Genomic DNA, 22,447 nt, shown 5'->3' with positions numbered 1-22,447 from the left:
GGAGGAGCGATGGCCGATCAGTGAGGAGGGGAGGAGCGATGGCCAGGTAGGTCAGTGGGGATTGGCTCATCATTTTACATTTTTACATTTTAGTCATTTAGCAGACGCTCTTATCCAGAGCGACTTCCAATTAGTGAGTACATACATTTTACATACTGGCCCCCCGTGGGGAGGGGTGGAGCGACGGCCAGGTAGGTTAGTGGGGATTGGCTGATCAGTGAGGAGGGGAGGAGCGATGGCCAGGTAGGTCAGTGGGGATTGGCTGATCAGTGTGGAGGGGAGGAGCGACTGCTAGTAGGTCAGTGGGGATTGGCTGATCAGTGTGGAGGGGAGGAGCGACGGCCAGGTAGGTCAGTGGGGATTGGCTGATCAGTGTGAAGGGGAGGAGCAACAGCCAGGTAGGTCAGTGCGGATTGGCTGATCAGTGTGGAGGGGAGGAGTGACAGCCAGGTAGGTCAGTGTGCTGGTGCGTCGCCCGTCTCTTTCTGTGAAAGTGTCAGTGTGTGGCGTGGTGTTGTGCTATGCGTGTGCCACGTCTCAGTGTCTGTATTCATCAACCAGGTTTCCATCCAACATTCTTGTGTGAGTTAAGTACATGCCGGATAAAACATGTCACAAGAGCCTGATGGAAACAGAAAATTTGTCGGTAAACTTTCCAAATGTCGACAACAAAACTAAATACGCAAGACAAGGTGGGATCTTTTTGTGTCTGTAATATTAATTATAAGAGAAATGTCGGTGGCAACGCTTTTAATGCGCAAATATTGATAATATCGAAGTAAACTTTGAGTCACACGACTCGTCAGGAAAGCATGCAGTTCATTAGGCTACAGATGAAATAAGTTATCATGAACTAAGCTAAGGACCCTGGGACTAAACACCTCCCTCTGCAACTGGATCCTGGACTTCCTGATGGGCCGCCCCCAGGTGGTAAGGGTAGGTAACAACACATATGCCATGCTGATCCTCAACACGGGGGGCCCTCAGGGGTGCGTGCTCAGTCCCCTCCTCTACTCCCTGTTCACCCATGACTGCATGTCCAGGCACGACTCCAACACCATCATTAAGTTTGCCGACGACACAACAGTGGTAGGACTGATCACCGACAACGATGAGACAGCCTATAAGGAGGAGGTCAGAGACCTGGCCGTGTGGTGCCAGGATAACAACCTCTCCCTCAACGTGATCAAGACGAAGGAGATGATTGTGGACTACAGCCCCATTCTCATCGACGGGGGTGTAGTGGAGCAGGTTGAGAGCTTCAAGTTCCTTGGTGTCCACATCACCAACAAACTATCATGGTCCAAACACACCAAGACAGTCGTGAAGAGGGCACGACAAAGCCTTTTCCCCCTTAGGAGACTGAAAATATTTGGCATGGGTCCTCAGATCCTCAAAAAGTTATTCAGCTGCACCATCGAGAGCATCCTGACTGGTTGCATCACCGCTTGGTATGGCAACTGCTCGGCCTCCGACCGCAAGGCACTACAGAGGGTAGTGCGTACCGCCCAGTACATCACTGGGGCCAAGCTTCCTGCCATCCAGGACCTCTATACCAGGCGGTCAGAGGAAGGCCCTACAAATTGTCAAAGACTCCAGCCACCCTAGTCATAGACTGTTCTCTCTGCTACCGCACGGCAAGCGGTACCGGAGCGCCAAGTCTAGGTTCAAAAGGCTTCTTAACAGCTTCTACCCCCACGCCATAAGACTCCTGAACAACTAATCATGGCTACCCGGACTATTTGCATTGTGGTGTGGGGGTGCTTTGCTGGTGACACTGTCTGTGATTTATTTAGAATTCAAGGCACACTTAACCAGCATGGCTACCACAACATTCTACAGCGATATGCCATCCCATCTGGTTTGAGCTTAGTGGGACTATCATTTATTTTTCAACAGGACAATGACCCAACACACCTCCAGGCTGTGTAAGGGCTATTTGACCAAGAAGGAGAGTGATGGAGTGCTGCATCAGATGACCTGGCCTCCACAATCACCAGACCTCAACCCAATTGAGATGGTTTGGGATGAGTCGGACCGCAGAGTACAGGAAAAGCAGCCAACAAGTGCTCAGCATTTGTGGGAACTCCTTCAAGACTGTTGGAAAAGCATTCCAGGCGAAGCTGGTTGAGAGAATGACAAGAGTGTGCAAAGCTGTCATCAAGGCAAAGGGTGGCTATTTGGAGATTCTCAAATATAAAATATACTTTGATTTGTTTAACACTTTTTTGGTTACTACATGATTCCATATGTGTTATTTCATAGTTTTGATGTCTTCAGTATTATTCTACAATGTAAAAATAATAAAAATAAAGAAAAACCCTTAAATGAGTAGAAGTGTCCAAACTTTTGACAGGTAGTGTACATATTACCTCAATTACCTTGACTAACCAGTGCCCCCATTTAATGGAAACACATCTGTGGTGGGAGTCATGCGGATTTTAGAATAGTCTCCAATTGGATGGAAACCTAGCTACAGACTCACATTCAGACACTTAACTTTCACTGTGTCAGGGAATATGGCTCTGCAATGGATACATTATTGATAACCACACACACACACACACAAGGTCGTCAAGTGTCTCACAAAGTATCAATGTACCTAATTAACATAGTTTGCTGACAGACTGTCTGTTGAGAGACTCGGGTGAATATAACTATCTAACTAACTATCACTCAGATCTCTCCTAGGATGTATTCACTAGGAACCGAACGAAAGCAAACGATACGAAAGCGGGAATTTGGCCAATAAAAACGTTTTGCTACGGTATGCACTAATGATAATACACCCTTGTTCCTCCTCCTTACAGGACCCTGACTATGAGGACATCAAAGCAGAAATTGAGCTGGAGGAAGAGGAGGAAAATAAGCGAGGAAGGAAGGAGGACAAGAAATGCCCGAAAGAGGAGAAGAGAGCGCTTTACATGTTGCGCTTATATTTCTGTTCAGTATAGATAGAGTTTAGTTGAATCAGTCAGTACTTCTGAAGGATTTAATGATTTACTGCTGTCATATTCATGTCTAGATTTTCAAATACATTTTTGTAAAACCACTTCTCGAAATGTTTGTTAACTGAACCCATTTACAATGTGTTCAAACTGTAAACAATGTACACATTCCCAAATAAAGGATGCAGTTGTAGTTATTTTATGCAATATTGTCTTTTTAATTTATAAGTACACATTACAACAAAAGAGATGAATACAACAATTTGTTTGTGCTACAGCAACTCATATTTAAATATTAGTGAGACAAAAGTGGCCATCCTCCCTATCAAAAGATAAGCTAAAACTCTATTAACTTAAAATGGATAAGTTACGTATAGCAGTTGTATCATTGAAATATCACAGTACACAATAAGGCACATTCTTTCTATTGGACTATAACAGTGCCTGCCTGTCTATTGTTACCCATGAAAAGAGGACGTTTTGAAAGGAAAGGACACTTGTTACGCCACCTTAAAATAAGAATTCCTTTAAACAGGAATAAATGACATCTTTTATTAAAAAGGTTCTAATATCAAATGCAGACAATAGCAGCTGTCTATCTTTAAAACACACCCTTGTGTCAGCTAACTTGTAAACAGTTATCTTACTCTGTGTTTGATTATATTGAAGGGAGGGATTAGCTCTGGTCCAAGGCGTTATTAAGGCTTGCTAACACTAGCAAGATGCACTAACGCCATGGACCAGAGCTAGGGAGTGAGTGATGATGATGATGATGTCTCTTTATCACACTACAAACAAGAAGGAAGTGCACATAAAGTATTGACGTACGATCAGACATTATTGTCAGCCAATGGAAAGGGTTATAGCTCCCTGTTTGTCATATTTCTCTCGGTAAATGCATATTCAAGACAATATAACAATGAATAAATAGATCAAACATATTTACTGTGTTTACACCTCCTGAAAGAAATAATCCCAGTTCCGATTGTTTTATGAGTGCATGTTTTAAACGTTATAAACCAAAGACCAGAGAGAAACAATGTCAACCGCCGTTCTTCTCTTTGGTTTGTTCACAGTGCAGTAAGAACTGGACGTATGTACAGTGAGGGAAAAAAGTATTTGATCCCCTGCTGATTTTGTACGTTTGCCCACTGACAAAGACATGATCAGTCTATAATTTTAATGGTAGGTTTATTTGAAAAGTGAGAGACAGAATAACAACAAAAAAATCCAGAAAAATGCATGTCAAAAATGTTATAAATTGATTTGCATTTTAATGAGGGAAATAAGTATTTGACCCCTCTGCAAAACATGACTTAGTACTTGGTGGCAAAACCCTTGTTGGCAATCACAGAGGTCAGACGTTTCTTGTAGTTGGCCACCAGGTTTGCACACATCTCAGGAGGGATTTTGTTCCACTCCTCTTTGCAGATCTTCTCCAAGTCATTAAGGTTTCGAGGCTGACGTTTGGCAACTTGAACCTTCAGCTCCCTCCACAGATTTTCTATGGGATTAAGGTCTGGAGACTGGCTAGGCCATCCAGGACCTTAATGTGCTTCTGCTTGAGCCACTCCTTTTTTTGCCTTGGCCGTGTGTTTTGGGTCATTGTCATGCTGGAATATCCATCCACGACCCATTTTCAATGACCTGGCTGAGGGAAGGAGGTTCTCACCCAAGATTTGACAGTACATGGCCCCATCCATCGTCCCTTTGATGCGGTGAAGTTGTCCTGTCACCTTAGCAGAAAAACACCCCAAAGCATAATGTTTCCACCTCCACGTTTGACGGTGGGGATGGTGTTCTTGGGGTCATAGGCAGCATTCCTCCTCCTCCAAACACGAGTTTGAGTTGATGCCAAAGAGCTCCATTTTGGTCTCATCTGACCACAACACTTTCACCCAGTTCTCCTCTGAATCATTCAGATGTTCATTGGCAAACTTCAGACGGGCCTGTATATGCTCTTTCTTGAGCAGAGGGACCTTGCGGGCGCTGCAGGATTTCAGTCCTTCACGGCGTAGTGTGTTACCAATTGTTTTCTTGGTGTGACTATGGTCCCAGCTGCCTTGAGATTATTGACAAGATCCTCCCGTGTAGTTCTGGGCTGATTCCTCACCGTTCTCATGATCATTGCAACTCCATGAGGTGAGATCTTGCATGGAGCCCCAGGCCGAGGGAGATTGACAGTTATTTTGTGTTTCTTCCATTTGCGAATAATCGCACCAACTGTTGTCACCTTCTCACCAAGCTGATTGACGATGGTCTTGTAGCCCATTCCAGCCTTGTGTAGGTCTACAATCTTGTCCCTGACATCCTTGGAGAGCTCTTTGGTCTTGGCCATGGTGGAGAGTTTGGAATCTGATTGATTGATTGCTTCTGTGGACAGGTGTCTTTTATATAGGTAACAAGCTGAGATTAGGAGCACTCCTTTTAAGAGTGTGCTCCAAATCTCAGCTCGTTACCTGTATAAAAGACACCTGGGAGCCAGAAATCTTTCTGATTGAGAGGGGGTCAAATACTTATTTCCCTCATTAAAATGCAAATCAATTTATAACATTTTTGACATGCGTTTTTCTGGATTTTGTTGTTGTTATTCTGTCTCTAACTGTTCAAATAAACCTACCATTAAAATTATAGACTGATCATTTCTTTGTCAGTGGGCAAACGTATAAAATCAGCAGGGGATCAAATACTTTTTTCCCTCACTGTATGACAGGTCTGTATTGTAAAAACCTCGTATATGAATCACAAAGTCAACTGAATCTTTAAAGTGTGAGGCACAACGACTGTGTTTCAACCCAACAGAGATAGTCATTCGAGAGAAAAACTAAGACCCAAACGAGAACTCAAGTACTGGTATTTACAGAAAAAAAAATCACACACGATCACAACAACAACAACAGACTAAAGCCACAATGACAACAAATATAAGAACAACAACGATATAACCTTGCACTTCAAACAGTACAAAAATAACATTGTTCTCATCCAAACTTAATTCAATAAATAGATAGATAAAGATTTGGGTGGCTCCTACAGCTCATCTTTGGGGTTGATGTTGAGGCTTGTGTCCCACTTTGATTGGCTGCTCTGGTTGTCCAATGCCTGCACCACCTCATCAGCCTGTAGACGCTCCTGGAGGAGAGAGAGGGGGGGGGGGGGGGAATAATGTATCATGATATAAACATATTCCTAAATATATAGCAATAAACATCTTCCTAAATATATAGCAATAAACATCTTCCTAAATATATAGCAATAAACATCTTAAATATATAGCAATAAACATCTTCCTAATCAAATACCAACAAAAAATCTTCCTAAATAAATACCAATAAACATCCTCCTAAACAAATACTAATAATCATATTCCTGAATAAAAAGCAATAATAAACATGTACATAGCATGATGTACTATCCTCTATATGTGTGACTATGGAAGACATAATGATAGATGGGGTCATCATGACAGTTTACCAGTTCTTTGAAGAGGGGGTCCAGGGTGAACCACAGGGCCACGGCACACCTCTGCCCCCTGGTGACGGCCCTCACCCCATGGGGGTTCTCCCCTCCAGACGAGAAGCCCACCATACGACCACACTGTGGCTTCACCTGAGCCTGGGGGAAGAGGAGGGGGAGAACATGGTCAGTACTGACTGTTGTTTTGGGATCACATTGGATGTGGAAAACTCCAACTTTATATAGACTAGGTTCCAAATGACAGAAACTTGCCATGCAAAAGTACAAAGAAAGGGTAAGATAGTAATAAGATAAAAATGTCAGGAAATACTGCCACCAAAAATGTCCATTCTCAGGAGAGGACTCACTGTGACTGTTTTGGCATCCATTTCTGTGAAGATGAACTCCCCTCCCTCAAAGTCTCCATTCAGGTACAACAGAGCACTGAGAACACAATGAAAACCATTGGAGATGTATACTAGCCATGCCTATTGAACACTAGATAATGGTATAGTATGGTGACATTGGTAGCATGAGTAGATTTCAATGTATACTGAACAAAAATATAAACGTAACATGTAAAGTGTTGGTCCCATGTTTCATGAGCTGAAATAAAAGATCCCAGAAATGTTCCATATGCACAAAAAACATATTTCTCAAACATGTTGTGCATACATTGGTTTACATCCCTGTTAGTGAGCATTTCTCATTTGCCAAGATAATATATCCACCTGACAGGTGTGGCATACCAAGAAGCTGATTAAACAGCATGGTCATTACACAGGTGCACCTTGTGCTTGGGACAATAAAAGGCCACTCTAAAATGTGCAGGTTTGTCAAACAACACAATGTCACAGATGTCTCAAGTTTTGAGGGAGTGTGCAATTGGCATGCAGACTGCATGAATGTCCAACAGAGCTGTTGCCAGATAGTTGAATGTTAATTTCTCTACCATAAGCCACCTCCAACATCGTTTTAGAGAATTTGGCAGTACGTCCAACCGGCCTCACAACCGCAGACCATGTGTAACCACGCCAGCTCAGGACCTCCACATCCGGCTTCTTCAACTGCGGGATCGTCTGAGACCAGCCACCCGGACAGCTGATTAAACTGAGGGTTTGCACAACCGAAGGATATCTGCATAAACTGTCAGAAACCGTCTCAGGGAAGCTCATCTGCGTGCTCGTCGTCCTCACCAGGGTCTTGACCTGACTGCAGTTTGGCGTCGTAACAGACTTCAGTGGGCAAATCCTCACTTTCAATGGCCACTGGCACGCTGGAGATGTGTGCTCTTCACAGATGAATCCCGGTTTCAAATGTACCGGGCAGATGGCAGACAGCGTGTATGGCGTCATGCAGGCGAGTGGTTTGCTGATGTCAACGTTGTTGAGTGCCCCATGGTGCCAGTGGGGTTATGGTATGGGGAGGCATAAGATACGAACACTAATCACATTTTATCGATGGCAATGTGAATGCACAGAGATACCGTGACGAGATCCTGAGGCCCATTGTCATGCCATTCTTCCGCCACCATCACCTCATGTTTCAGCATGATAATGCACAGCCCCATGTCGCAAGGATCTGTACACAATTCCTGGAAGCTGAAAATGTTCCAGTTCTTCCATGGCCTGCATACTCACCAGACATTTCACCCAGTGAGCATGTTTGGGATGCTCTGGATCGACGTGTACGACAGCATGTTCCAGTTCCCGCAACTTCACACAGCCATTGAAGAGGAGTGGGACAACATTCCACAGGCCACAATCAACAGCTTGATCAACTCTATGTGAAGGAGATGTGTCGCCTGTAAAATCGTTGAAATTGTTGCATGTTGCGTTTCTATTTTTGTTCAGTGTAATTAGGAAGCAGCTTAGCCTTGGACCAGAGCTAAGCCTAAGATGCATTATAACTACATTGAAACCTATTCACTGGACCAGAGCTAGGTATAAGCTCTAACCTGTAGTCTCTGTAGGTGTAGGCTGGTGGTTCTTTCCAGCACTCATTGGCCTCTGGGTCTAACAGACAGTTGTCAGCGTGGATAGGATGGCTCAGGTCATTTCTATGGTCCTGTTGCCCTGAACCAAACAGAGATCAACATTATAAACACCAAACAGAACCAAACGAAGACAAACTTTACTAACCACAAAACCGCACAAAACATAGACTAAGTTTACTTAACCTACACAGAGCCAAACTAAACCAAATGTGACTAAACCTACATGCTCAAACTCACAGTCACATGATGTTCAAAGTTATATGACACTATAAGGAAAGGTTGATAAGGGTCAAGTTCCTGGCTGACTACATTGCAGATGCATGCCAGATCTTACAACGCCTGGATTGGTATTTAACATATCAGCTAACCACATCATATGTCATAGCCATCTGATGCTCGACAGCACCGTCGATGACATGGAACGCAACAATTAGTTGATGCAATGCAATGCCTACAAATCTAGTCGGGCAGGAACTCAACCACAGATATATTGATACCATAATCAATGGGCATGTTTGAGAGCATCAATTATGTGATGCATTGTGGGTAAATTGTGACTGATGTACAATAAAGAGAAGTTATGTATGATGCAAGGTGATTTGTAGATCAGTCATTTAACAGATGCCTGCAATGTCAAACAAACCCTCTAGAACAAGACATTGTCACTGGAAAATTGGCTCACCTGTGATGGCAGTCACTGGGAAATTGGCTCAACTGTGATGGGAAATTGGCTCACCTGTGATGGCAGTCACTGGGAAATTGGCTCAACTGTGATGGGAAATTGGCTCACCTGTGATGGCAGTCCGGCACACCAGGTGTGTGTAGGAGAAGTGAAGTGTTGAGTTGAGCAGGAAGTAAGACTCGATGATGCGCCTGGCCCTCTCGCTGACGTCATAGAACAGACGAGCGCTCCTCAGAGGGACACGGCCTTCATAGCCATACTGAAGGTAAAACACAGTAGAAACATGGTAAAACACAGTAGAAACACAGTAGAAACAAAACACAGTAGAAACACTGGAGAAACACACTGGAGAAACACAGTAGAAACAGTAGAAATATGGTAAAACAGTAGAAACATGGTAGAAACAAAACACAGTAGAAACATGGTAAAACACAGTAGAAACATAGTAGAAACATTATAAAGATGGTATAAACATGGTTGAAATATTCACTCTGCATGTTGTCTGATAAGGAACTGAAAATATTCTCTAGCTGCCTACTAAGGTACTGAAGGAGTGACTTTTTGATAACTTCAAGAAAAGAGTGATACTGAGAGATTGTTATATGAAAAGGGCAATACAAATTAAGTGTTCATACTGTAATCATTACTATCTGGTTTCAAACTGAGGCTCATTTTATCTCCTCCAATGTGTCTCTCTGTATAGACGCTTGCTTACCTGCAGTGCTTTCAGCACAGTGGCTCCCTCAAACTTCTCGTTGGGTGTGTGAGGAGACATCTTCCCTCGGTATCCATCTCCTGCCATAGTGACAGTCTGTAGACCAAACACAGAGACGCGTAAACCCCTGCACTCATGACAATGATAATGTGTCAATGACTATGTAAATACATGTTACAACACAAATCAAATGCAGGTTTATTGGTCGCTTACACAGTTTATCAGATGTTATAGCAGGTGCAGCCACATGCTTATGTTACTAGATCCTAACAATGCAGTAAAATGTCAAACAAGTTCACAAATAATAAAATAAAGAAATCTTGACATATCGGAACGAATACAATTAAACTAAATAGCACTGTAACAGTAATCCAAATGATATCTATACGTACAGTGCAGTCCGTAATTATTGGGACAGTGAAGGATTGTTTATTATTTTGGCTCTATACTTCAACATTTTGAAATCAAACAATGACTATGAGGTTAAAGTGCAGACTGTCAGATTTAATTTGTGTATTTTCATCCATATCAGGTGAACCGTTTAGAAATTGCAGCACTTTTTGTACATAGTCCCCCCATTTTAGGGGACCAAAAGTATTGGGACAAATTCACTTATATGTGTATTAAAGTAGTAAAAAGTTAAGTATTTGGTCCCATATTCATAGCACTCATTGACTACATCAAGCTTGTGACTCTACACATTTGTTGGATGCATTTGCTGTTTGTTTTGGTTGTGTTTCAGATTATTTGGTGCCCAATAGAAATGAATGGTAAATAATGTATTGTGTCATTTTGGAGTCACTTTTATTTTAAATAAGAATAGAATATGTTTGTAAACACTTCTACATTAATGTGGATGCTACCATGATTGCGGATAATCCTGAATGAATTGTGAATAATGATGAGTGAGAGAGTTACAGACGATATATCATACCCCCACCAAAATGCTATCTTCCCCTGTTATTGTAATGGTGAGAGGATAGCATGTTTTGGGGCTATGAAATTTGTGCGTCTGTAACTTTCTCACATCATTATTCACGATTCATTCAGGATTATCCGTGATCATGGTAGCATCCACATTCATGTAGAAGTGTTTAGAAACATATTCACGAGTGAATTTGTCCCAATAATTTGTACAAAAAGTGCTGTCATTTCTAAACGGTTCACCCGATACGGATGAAAATACCCTCAGATTAAAACTGACAGTCTGCACTTTAACCACATAGTCATTGTTTGATTTGATTTTCAGTATAGAGCCAAAAGAAGAAAAAATGCTTCACTGTCCCAAAAATTACAGAGGGCACCGGATGAATTTACACAATATATACTAGGAATGATATGTACAGCAGCACATATATTATAGTGAGCAATGTCAAGAATCCAGTACATAAATAAATATGTGGTGTGTATAAACAGACAACTAAAATGCAATGTACAGTGGTAGAAATAATAGAAGGAGCTATGTGGAGAATACACTATTTAAATACACAGTACAAAACCCAATGGAAAAAATTGATAGAATTGCAGGAATTTAGCTTCCGGACCAGAGTCCAGAATATAAATATGTACCCTATATATACAAAAGTGTGTGGACACCCCTTCAAATTAGTGGATTCGGCTATTTCAGCCACACCCGGTTGCTGACAGGTGTATAAAATCGAGCACACAGCCAAGCAATCTCCATAGACAAACATTGGCAGTAGAATGGCTTTACTGAAGAGCTCAGTGACTTTCAAAGTGGCATCGTTATAGGATGCCACCTTTCCAACAAGTCAGTTCGTCAAATTTCTGCCCTGCTAGAGCTGCCCTGGTCAACTGTAAGTGTTGTTATTGTGAAATGGAAATGTCTAGGAGCAACAACGGCTCCGCCGGGAAGTGGTTGGCCACACAAGCTCACAGAACGGGACCGCCGAGCGCTGAAGCACGTAGCTCGTCTGTCCTCAGTTGTAACACTCACTACCGAGTTCCAAACTGCCTCTGGAAGCAACGTCAGCACAATAATTGTTAGTCGGGAGCTTCATGAAATGGATTTCCATGGCCGAGCAGCCTCACACAAGCCTAAGATCACCATGCGCAATGCCAAGCTTCGGCTGGAGTGGTGTAAAGCTCGCTGCCATTGGACTCTGGAGCAATGGAAACGTGTTCTCTGGAGTGATGAATCACGCTTCACCTTCTGGCAGTCTGAAGGACGAATCTGGGTTTGGCGGATGCCAGGAAAACGCTACTTGACCAAATGCATAGTGCCAACTGTAAAGTTTGGTGGAGGAGGAATAATGGTCTAGGGTTGTTTTTCATGGTTCGGGGTAGGCCCCTTAGTTCCAGTGAAGGGAAATCTTAATGCTACAGCGTACAATGACATTCTAGACGATTCTGTGCTTCCAACTTTGTGGCAACAGTTTGGGGAAGGCCCTTTTCTGTTTCAGCATGACAATGCCCCGTGTACAAAGCGAGGTCCATACAGAAATGGTTTGTTGAGATCGGTATGGAAGAACTTGACTGGCCTGCACAGAGTCCTGACCTCAACCCCATCAAACACCTTTGGGATGAATTGGAACGCCGACTGCGAGCCAGGCCTAATCACCCAACATCAGTGCCCGACCTCACTAATGCTCTTGTGGCTGAATGGAAGCAAGTCCCTGCAGCAATGTTCCAACATCTAGTGGAAAGCCTTCCCAGAAGAGTGGACGCTGTTATAGCAGCAAAGGGGGGACCATGATTTTGGAATTAGATGTTCGACAAGCAGGTGTCCGCATACTTTGGTCATGTAGTGTATGTATGTGAATGGTGTGTATATACAGTATGGACAATATGTGAATAGAAAAGGTGTGTACAGCAGTAGTTATATAGGATGAGCCTTGACTAGAATACAGTTTATACATATGAAGTCTCTGGGTCCCAGCTTTGATGCACCTGTACTGTCTCTGCCTTTTAGATGGTAGCGGGGTGAACAGGCTGTGGCTCGGGTGGTTGAGGTCCTTGATGATCTTCTTGGCCTTCCTGTGACAACGGGTGCTGTAGATGTCCTGGAGGGCAGGCAGTGTGCCCCCCGGTGATGCGTTGGGCTGACCGCAACACCCTCTGGAGAGCCCTGCGGTTGCGGGCGGTGCAGTTGCCGTACCAGGCGGTGATACAGCCCGACAGAATGCTCTCAGTGGTGCATCTGTAGAAGTTGATGAGGGTCTTAGGGGCCAAGTAACATTTATTCAGCCTCCTGAGGTTGAAGATGCGCTGTTGCGCCTTCTTCACCACGCTGTCGTTGTGAAGGGACAATTTCAGGTCCTCAGTGATGTGTATGCCGAGGAACTTGAAGCTTTTGTCCTTCTCCACTATGGCCCCGTCGATGTGGATGGGCTCTCTATGCTGCGTCCTGTAGTCCACGATCAACTCCTTCGTTTTGTTGACGTTGAGGTTATTTTTCTGGCACCACTGCACCAGTGCCCTCACCTTCTCCCTGGAGGCTGTCTCGTCATTGTTGGTAATCAGACCTACCACTGTTGTCGTCAGCCAACTTGATGATTGAGTTGGAGCCGTGCGTGGCCACGCAGTCGTGGGTGAACAGGGATTACAGCAGGGGGCTGAGCACGCACACCTGTGGGGCCCCCATGTTGAGAATCAGTGTCAAGGAGGTGTTGTTGCCTACCTTCACCACCTGGTGTCGGCCCATCAGGAAGTCCAGGACCCAGTTGCACAGGGAGGAGTTCAGACCCAGGGCCATGAGCTTTGTAATGAGCTTGGAGGGTACTATGGTATTGAAGGCTGAGCTGTAGTCATTGAACAGCATTCTTACATAGGTATTTCTCTTGTCCACGTGTAATAAGGCATTGGGCAGTGCAATGACGATTGCGTTGTCCGTGGATCTGTTGGGGCTGTATGCGAATTGTAGTGGGTCTAGGGTGTCGGGTAAGGTGGAGGTGATATGATCCTTAACTAGCCTCTCAAAGCACTTCATGATGACAGAAGTGAGTGCTAAAGGGTGATAGTCATTTAGTTCAGTTAACTTTGCTTTCTTGGTCACAGTAACAATGGTGGACATCTTGAAGCAAGTGGGGACAACAGACTGGGATAGGGAGAGATTGAATATGTCCGTAAAACACTCCAGCCAGCTGGTCTGCATATGCTCTGAGAACGCGGCTAGGGATGCCTTCTGGGCCGGCAGCCTTGCGAGGGTTAACACGCTTGAAGGTCTTACGTTGGCCACAGAGATCGGGAGCACACAGTCCTCGTGAGCGTCGGGGGCCCGCGTCGGTGGCACGGTGTTGTTTTCCTTCGAAGCGGGTGAAGAAGGTGTTTAGCTCGTCTGGGAGCGAGGCGACAGTGTCCGCGACGTGGCTGGCTTTCCCTTTATAGTCAGTAATTGTCTGTAGTCCCTGCCACATACGTCTCGTGTCTGAACCGTTGAATTGTTACTCCACTTTGTCCCTGTTCTGTTGTTTTGTCTCTTTGATTGCCTTACGGAGGTCATAGCTGGTCTGTTTGTACATGTCCATGTTCCCAGTCACCTTGCCATGGCGGATGCTGCCATCTATCCACAGTTTTTGGTATGGATAACTTCTAATCGTCACAGTAGGAACAACATCCTCTATGCACTTCCTGATAAACTCAGTCACTGTGTACACACAGTGTATACATCGATACTATTCCCATTGTACATATTATAAAATTAAAAATAAGTATTACATTCACATAAAATCTACTGTTTAATATCAGTTCTCTTACATGGGCTAGGTTTTTGAGCTCAGCGCACTCGTCCACAGACATGACATCATCCAGGAGAACCCTCTGAGTTCCGTTCAGGGCCTGTGAGTTCCGGACCAGCTGCACACTGTCATACAACAGGGGGCCTCCTACAGAACACACACACCAGTACAGATGATTAGGAAACGTGTTAACCCCTCTTTGCCCCCCCTAAAAAAGGAACTCATCCAGCTTTCAACTTACCCTTAACGGTTGTCATAGTAGAACACAAAAGGTGCAATTTCGAAATTGGGTAGTGCATCATCAGTTGAGTGAGTGAAAAGGCTCTGCACCCCATGACAAAATATGTAGAATTGCAGGAAATAAGCTTTAAACCTGCTAAATGTTCTCTCTGCCGACAAGAGGGGTGTGAACAGTTTGTGTCATGAACAGAAATAGACGTGGCGCACGTGTGTGTGTGTGTGTGTGTGTGTGGGGGGGGGGGTGAAAAGGCTTGGGAACCCCTTCTCTATGGGAACCCCTTCTCTATGGGAACCCCTTCTCTATGGGAACCCCTTCTCTATGGGAACCCCTTCTCTATGGGAACCCCTTCTCTATGGGAACCCCTTCTCTATGGGATACCTTAATCAGAGTACTGTTGCTGTTTACACATCTCTACATCCCATCCTATGGGCAACCCTTCATAGTTCACTTTTGCTTTCCACTTATCGACAAATGGTACAATTTTGAGGCATTACCTTTTTTGCTTATGTCTTTGTCAACTCTAATTTAATAATTCCATTACATTTGAGCAGTAGTGAAGAGAACAGAGGATGTCGTCGTACCTTCTCTAAGCTCCTGTGGTGGGGCCAGGGTGAAGTTCTTCTTCTCTGATATGGGTACGTACTCCATCCATCCATCAGTACCAGAAGGGATCCTGCAGGGGGAATGGAAAAACAGAGTATGGTCAGTACATATGGTTCATTTAAATAAGGCTGAGACCATCACTACAGCTGAAACACACCTTTCTTTGCCTCTCGTCATTTTGCCAAGGTCTTTTATATGGGAGTAACTACGAGACTAGTGAGATCATATAGGCTGCCATACTGGAAGTATCCAGTAGATGTCAGTGCTATCTTATACAACACAAAGTATTGCAGTTCAAAGTACCACATGTTGAAGTGGTCTATGTAAAACGCATCATCATATCTTTGTAAGCTACACAATTAATTTTTGTAATATTATACAGGCCTTTTCATATAACTATTGAACATTTCCAAGGGGATATTTCAGGGCTTGCTCACCTGTTAGAATCCTCTCTGCCACCCGTGCTGGTCCAGTAATGCTACAACATAAGGTAAAACACTGACAGATCAGAATATTTCCACAATATGGAAATGATGCAGATCCAGCACCAATGGTTATCCATCATGGCCACCAGGTGGTGCTGTGTACTGAGGGAGTAATGGTGTAACTACCAGGCACCTGTTACTGTGCTACATACTGTATGAATCTCAGAGTGTCTCAGAGTAGGAGTGCTGATCTATGATCAGCCCTCCTCCATCCATTCTATCTTATTCATGTTGTAATCTAAAAAGTAAAACTGATCCTAAATCAGCGCTCCTACTCTGAGACGCTTCATACGTACAAGTTTTAGAGACAGCCCAAAGAGTTCAAATAAGAGGCTACGTTGCCATTGGTCATCATTGTACTACTCACCCCCTCTGTAAGCTCCACGTGCATGTTCTCACTGCCGACCATTAGTAGCTCAAGCTCCTGCTTATGGCGCCTCAGGTACCACTCAGCCTTCTGGAGACAGAGACATTGGGCTGTAAAATCTCCGCAGGTAAAATTCATTTTGACTAGCTACTGAATCTCCCAGGAAGACCATGTCCCTAACCACTACACATCTGTAGTACTACACCACTGTACGTACGTACGTACATCCCTACCCTAACACCTCTTCCTTTTCAGCAGCCAAGCATCCTACAGGCCTTACCCCAGTGAGGGGCACCATCCTCTCCTCTCCTCAGTGATGGACCCAATGGACTGTGCTATATTGCCCTCTCTCGTGGCATTTCACAGATTAGCTTTTTACTTGTTCTTCCTGGCAGGGCCGCAGCCTGCTAGGGAGAACTGGAACGCAGCCTGATGCCTCTTAAGCATGGACCAGAGCTGAAAAAAAAGGCTTGTCTTGGACTTACATTATGGTAGTTGGGAGTAGAAGAGGAGAGGGGGAATGAGGGAAAGACAATCCGCAATAGACTAAAAGGAGCGACGCTATGTTTTGAAACCCGAGCAGCCAGTAGCGTTTGTGGTGGCCAGAAAAATCCTATTTTCACCCGTCATGCAAACAGCTCCTACATTGTTTCAGTGAGTTTCTGTGGGCATTGGGACATGATTTCCCTGTTGCTGAAAGGTCTATTTGGCAGGACGGCAGACCACGGCTCTCTACTGCTCTATGCTGACTAAATGAGGTCCCCGAGTCCTCAGAGAGAGAGAGGGAGAGAAAGAGAGAGAGGGAAATAGAGACAGATAGAGAAATAGAGAGAGGGAGGGAGGGAGGGAGGGAGAGAGAGAGAGAGAGAGCGGGAGAGAGAGTGAGTGAGAGGGAGAGTGAAACGAGAGAGAGAGAGCGGGAGAGAGAGGGGGAAGGAGGGAGAGAGTGAGACGAGTAAGAGAGAGAAGAAGGGGGGAGAGGGAGGGAGAGATGAGAGAAAAAGAGGGAGAGAAGGAGATGAGATAGAGAGAGAGGGTGAGAGCAGGAGAGCGAGAGAGAGAAAGACAGAGAGACAGACAGAGAGAGACAGACAGAGAGAGACAGACAGAGAGAGACAGAGCAGAGAGAGACAGAGACAGAGAGAGAGAGACAGAGAGAGAGAGACAGAGAGAGAGAGAGAGAGAGAGAGAGAGACAGAGAGAGAGAGAGAGACAGAGAGAGAGGGTGAAAGCAGGAGAGCGAGAGGGAGAAAGACAGAGACAGACAGAGACAGGGAGACAGAGAGACAGAGAGAGACAGGGAGAGAGAGAGAGAGGGTGAGAGCAGGAGAGCGAGAGGGAGAAAGACAGAGACAGACAGAGACAGAGAGAGATAGAGAGAGACAGCGAGAGCGAGAGCGAGAGCGAGAGAGGAGAGAGAGACGGAGAGAGAGAGAGATGGAGAGAGAGAGAGGGGGGAAGGAGGGAGAGAGAGAGAGACAGAGAAGGAGAGAGAGAAGGAGAGAGAGAGAGAAGGAGAGAGAGGAGGAGAGAGAGAGGAGAGAGAGATAGCGAGAGAGAGATAACGAGAGAGAGCGGGAGAGGGAGAGAGCGAGAGAAAGAGATGTACAACGTAAAACACCAAATAATGCATGCAGAGCAGAATTATCAAAATCCAGAAAAGAGCCCTTAAATTCTACAACCACCTAAAAGGAAGCCATTCCCAAACCTTCCATAACAAAGCCATCAGCTACAGAGAGATGAACCTGGAGAAGAGTCCCCTAAACAAGCTGGTCCTTGGGCTCTGTTCACAAACACAAACAGACCCCACAGAGCCCCAGGACAGCAACACAATTAGATCCAACCAAATCATGAGAAACAAAAAGAGAATTACTTGACACATTGGATAGAATTATTTAAAAAAACAGAGCAAACTAGAATGCTATTTGGCCTTAAATAGAGAGTACACAGTGGCAGAATACCTGACCACTGTGACTGACCCAAACGTAAGGAAAGCTTTGACTATGTAGACTCAGTGAGCATAGCCTTGCTATTGAGAAAGGCCGCCGTAGGCAGACCTGGCTCTCAAGAGATGACAGGCTATGTGCACACTGCCCACAAAATGAGGTGGAAACTGAGCTCCACTTCCTAACCTCCTGCCAAATGTATGAGCATATTAGAGAGACATATTTCCCTCAGATTACACAGATCCACAAAGAATTCGAAAACGAATGAAATTTTGATAAACTCCCATATCTTTTGGGTGAAATACCACAGTGTGCCATCACAGCAGCAAGATTTATGACCTGTTGCCACAAGAAAAGGGCAACCAGTGAAGAACAAACACCATTGTAAATAAAACCAATATTTATGTTGATTTATTTTCCCTTTTTTATTTTAACTATTTGCACATCGTTACAACACATATATATATATATATATATATATATTACATTTTTTAATTGTTTATTTCACTTTTGTTAATTATCTATTTCACTTGCTTTGGCAATGTAAACATATGTTTCCCATGCCGATAAAGCACTTAAATTGAAATTGAAATTGAATTGAGAGGGAGAGAGCGGGAGCGGGAGAGAGCGAGAGAGAAAGAGAAAGAGAGAGAGCGGGAGAGAGAGAGAGAGAGAGATGGAGAGAGACAGAGCGAGAGAAAGAGACAGAGAGAGAGAGCGCGAGAGAGAGAGAGACAGAGAGAGAGAGAGAGAGAGAGAGAGAGAGGGTGGAAGGAGGGAGAGAGAGAGACAGAGAAGGAGAGAGAGAAGGAGAGAGAGAGAGAGAAGGAGAGAGAGAGAGGAGAGAGAGATAGCGAGAGAGAGATAACGAGAGAGAGCGGGAGAGGGAGAGAGCGAGAGAAAGAGACGTACAACGAATAGGGTGCCATTTTGGACGAGCCAAGGTCTTACCACCCGGGGTTTGACGTCGTGACCTATAGCATCTCTATAGTACTCCACGTTCTCTGTCATAAACTCCTCCCCCTCGTGGAACAGCAGGTAGGACTGGGCACACGCCAACGCCTCCTCCACCATGTTCACTGGAGACACACAGAGAGAAAGAAGACGTTATGAAATGGACAGTAGTGTTTTGTTCTATTGTATTGTTTGGCAACGTTGTGATGTTCTTGTGTCGATAAAGCTTGTTTGAATTGAAAACAGTATTGAATATTGAAATTGACTGGAGAGACAGTGAGAGAAAGTGCATATTATCAGGTAGACATTGATATTGCTGTGTTGTGTTGATTTGGCGACATTGGCTTTTTCCTACTGTGCCAATAAAGCTGGGAATTGAAAATGGAATTGAACATTGAAATTGAAAGAAGGGGTTAGAGAGTGAGAGAAAAAGAGAGCGAGATGAACAGAGAGAGAGAAAGAGAGAGAAATTATAAATATAATTAGGTGTCCCTGTCTGAACAAGATTACCTGTCATCACACCTCAGACACCCTCCCTGAACTACCCTGTAAGACTGCGCACTATTCACAGTTTTGCTACTTTACACTTATTCTGCACTGTTGAGGAAGAGTTTTCCACTCATACAGGTCAGCACAGACAGATCCACATGTAATAAAGCCCCCTAGGTCTGGATGAGTTGTGTGTCTGGAGCTTTTGGAAGTCTAGCGCGACTGAACATTCCAGGACCATGAGCACACTGGAGCAAGCAGCAGCAGCACTAGAGCAGTGAGGCAGTCAGAGACTGGGTGAGATAGTGGAAACACAGACGCATTGCTGCTCCAGGGGACAACTGGGACTGGGGAGGATGGCTGGTCGGACTGACTGGGACTGGGGAGGATGGCTGGTCGGACTGACTGGGACTGGGGAGGATGGCTGGTCGGACTGACTGGGACTGGGGAGGATGGCTGGTCGGACTGTCTGGGACTGGGGAGGATGGCTGGTCGGACTGACTGGGACTGGGGAGGATGGCTGGTCGGACTGACTGGGACTGGGGAGGATGGCTGGTCGGACTGACTGGGACTGGGGAGGATGGCTGGTCGGACTGACTGGGACTGGGGAGGATGGCTGGTCGGACTGACTGGGACTGGGGAGGATGGCTGGTCGGACTGACTGGGACTGGGGAGGATGGCTGGTCGGACTGACTGGGACTGGGGAGGATGGCTGGTCGGACTGACTGGGACTGGGGAGGATGGCTGGTCGGACTGACTGGGACTGGGGAGGATGGCTGGTCGGACCGACTGGGACTGGGGAGGATGGCTGGTCGGACTGACTGGGACTGGGGAGGATGGCTGGTCGGACCGACGGGGACTGGGGAGGATGGCTGGTCGGACCGACTGGGACTGGGGAGGATGGCTGGTCGGACCGACGGGGTGTGAGGAGGATGTGCAGTATATCTCCTGTCTCTAAAGGTCTTACAGCGAGTAGTGACATGCTGCGCACACACACACACTGTACACCCCCCACCCACACACACACCCCGACACGTGCGCTTTACTAGCTTGTAAAGCAGCGTGGCTCTCAAACCATTTCTTGGAGGGGCAGAGGCAGCGAGTGTTTCTGTGGTCAGCACGTCTCCTCAGGTTCCCCTGGTTCCCAGGTCGTAAACAGTTAGGGGCTTTCAGGCCATAAAAACAACAATGTCACCACACGGATCATTGAGGAAACAGCTTCCCGCAGAGCAATGAGAGGCTGCTGAGTGAGGGGGAGACTTGACCTTTAACAGGCGATTAGAGACTTGATGGATGACTGCACATTCTCTCCCTCTCTCTCTCTCTCAATTTCCATTTTATCAATTTCAAAATGTTTATTGGCATGACATAAAACATTTATTTGTATTGCAACAATAGACAAGAAAATACATTTTGGAACATTTAAGACTATCTTTCTTGCTCTTTTTTCTCAATCTGGTTCTCTCTCTCTTTACCTCTCTCTCCCATTTAAAAGTTGGACATATACTTTAAACTTAAACCCCATACGATCGCAAAGGGTCACAAGGCCTTTGCATTCAACCCTGACGGAAAAGCTATCCCTTACCTCGAAAGTCCAGACTGCTACAAGACTCAGCATTGACACTCAAATGTGTCCCAAATGGTACTATGTTCCTTATATACAGTAGTGCACTACTATCAAAAAAGTCTAAAGTAGGTCAAAAGTAGTGCACTATATAGGGAATAGGGTGCCATAAGGATAGGTAACAACACATCTGCCACGCTGATCCTCAACACGGGGGCCCCTCAGGGGTGCGTGCTCAGTCCCCTCCTGTACTCCCTGTTCACCCATGACTGCATGGCCAGTCACGACTCCAACACCATCATTAAGTTTGCAGACGACACAACAGTGGTAGGCCTGATCACCGACAACGATGAGACAGCCTATAGGGAGGAGGTCAGAGACCTGGCCGTGTGGTGCCAGGATAACAACCTCTCCCTCAACGTGATCAAGACAAAGGAGATGATTGTGGACTACAGGAAAAGACAGACCGAGCACACCCCCATTCTCATCGACGGGGATGTAGTGAAGCAGGTTGAGAGCTTCAAGTTCCTAGGTATCCACATCACCAACAAACTATCATGGTCTAAACACACCAAGACAGTCATGAAGAGGGCACGACAAAGCCTATTCCCCCTCAGGAGACTGAAAAGATTTGGCATGGGTCCTCAGATCCTCAAAAAGTTATACAGCTGCACCATCGAGAGCATCCTGACTGGTTGCATTACCGCCTGGTATGGCAACTGCTCGGCCTCCGACCATAAGGCACTACAGAGGGTAGTGCGTACGGCCCAGTACATCACTGGGTGCCAAGCTTCCTGCCATCCAGGACCTCTATACCAGGCGGTGTCAGAGGAAGGCCCTAAAAATTGCCAAAGACTCCAGCCACCCTAGTCATAGACTGTTCTCTCTGCTACCGCACTTCAAGCAGTACCGGAGCGCCAAGTCTAGGTCCAAAAGGCTTTTTAACAGCTTCTACCCCCAAACCATAAGACTCCTGAACAGCTAATCAAATGGCTACCCGGACTTTTTCGCTGCTGCTACTCTCTGTTTATTATCTATGCATAGTCACTTTAACTCTACCCACATGTACATATTACCTCAATTACCTCGACTAACCTGTGCCCCGCACATTGACTCTGTTCCAGGTACCCCCTGTATATAACATCGCTACTGTTCTTTTACTGCTGCTCTTTAATTATTTGTTCTTTTCAATTTTTTTTGTAATTTAATCATATTTTTTTCCCATTTTTCCCCCCACATGTGACAAATAACATTTGATTTGATTTAATTTGATTTGGGATGAAGGCACAGTAAGTGCAGCTGCT

The 22,447-nt window shown here is 45.2% G+C and overlaps 1 protein-coding gene across 1 annotated transcript in view; it reads right to left on the bottom strand.

Annotated features, from left to right (window-relative positions):
- Nucleotides 1-5,598: 5,598 nt before the first annotated feature.
- Nucleotides 5,599-22,447, bottom strand: part of LOC121576538 (prolyl 3-hydroxylase 2) — a 120,943-nt gene continuing 104,094 nt past the window's right edge. Inside the window, exons 5-15 of the mRNA XM_041889763.2 lie at nucleotides 19,088-19,215; nucleotides 16,191-16,280; nucleotides 15,776-15,816; nucleotides 15,317-15,408; nucleotides 14,514-14,641; nucleotides 9,798-9,893; nucleotides 9,191-9,341; nucleotides 8,362-8,479; nucleotides 6,773-6,848; nucleotides 6,423-6,563; nucleotides 5,599-6,080 (exon numbers count right to left, since the gene is read on the bottom strand). Coding sequence (XP_041745697.1) covers nucleotides 5,979-6,080; nucleotides 6,423-6,563; nucleotides 6,773-6,848; nucleotides 8,362-8,479; nucleotides 9,191-9,341; nucleotides 9,798-9,893; nucleotides 14,514-14,641; nucleotides 15,317-15,408; nucleotides 15,776-15,816; nucleotides 16,191-16,280; nucleotides 19,088-19,215 — 1,163 coding nt within the window. The 3' untranslated portion in view covers nucleotides 5,599-5,978. The remainder of the gene's footprint in view (nucleotides 6,081-6,422; nucleotides 6,564-6,772; nucleotides 6,849-8,361; nucleotides 8,480-9,190; nucleotides 9,342-9,797; nucleotides 9,894-14,513; nucleotides 14,642-15,316; nucleotides 15,409-15,775; nucleotides 15,817-16,190; nucleotides 16,281-19,087; nucleotides 19,216-22,447) is intronic.

Source organism: Coregonus clupeaformis, chromosome 11 (genome assembly GCF_020615455.1).
Source record: "Coregonus clupeaformis isolate EN_2021a chromosome 11, ASM2061545v1, whole genome shotgun sequence".
Lineage (NCBI taxonomy): Eukaryota > Metazoa > Chordata > Actinopteri > Salmoniformes > Salmonidae > Coregonus > Coregonus clupeaformis.
The sequence above is the reverse complement of the archived record's forward strand: the minus strand, read 5'-3'. Positions and strand labels throughout refer to the sequence as shown.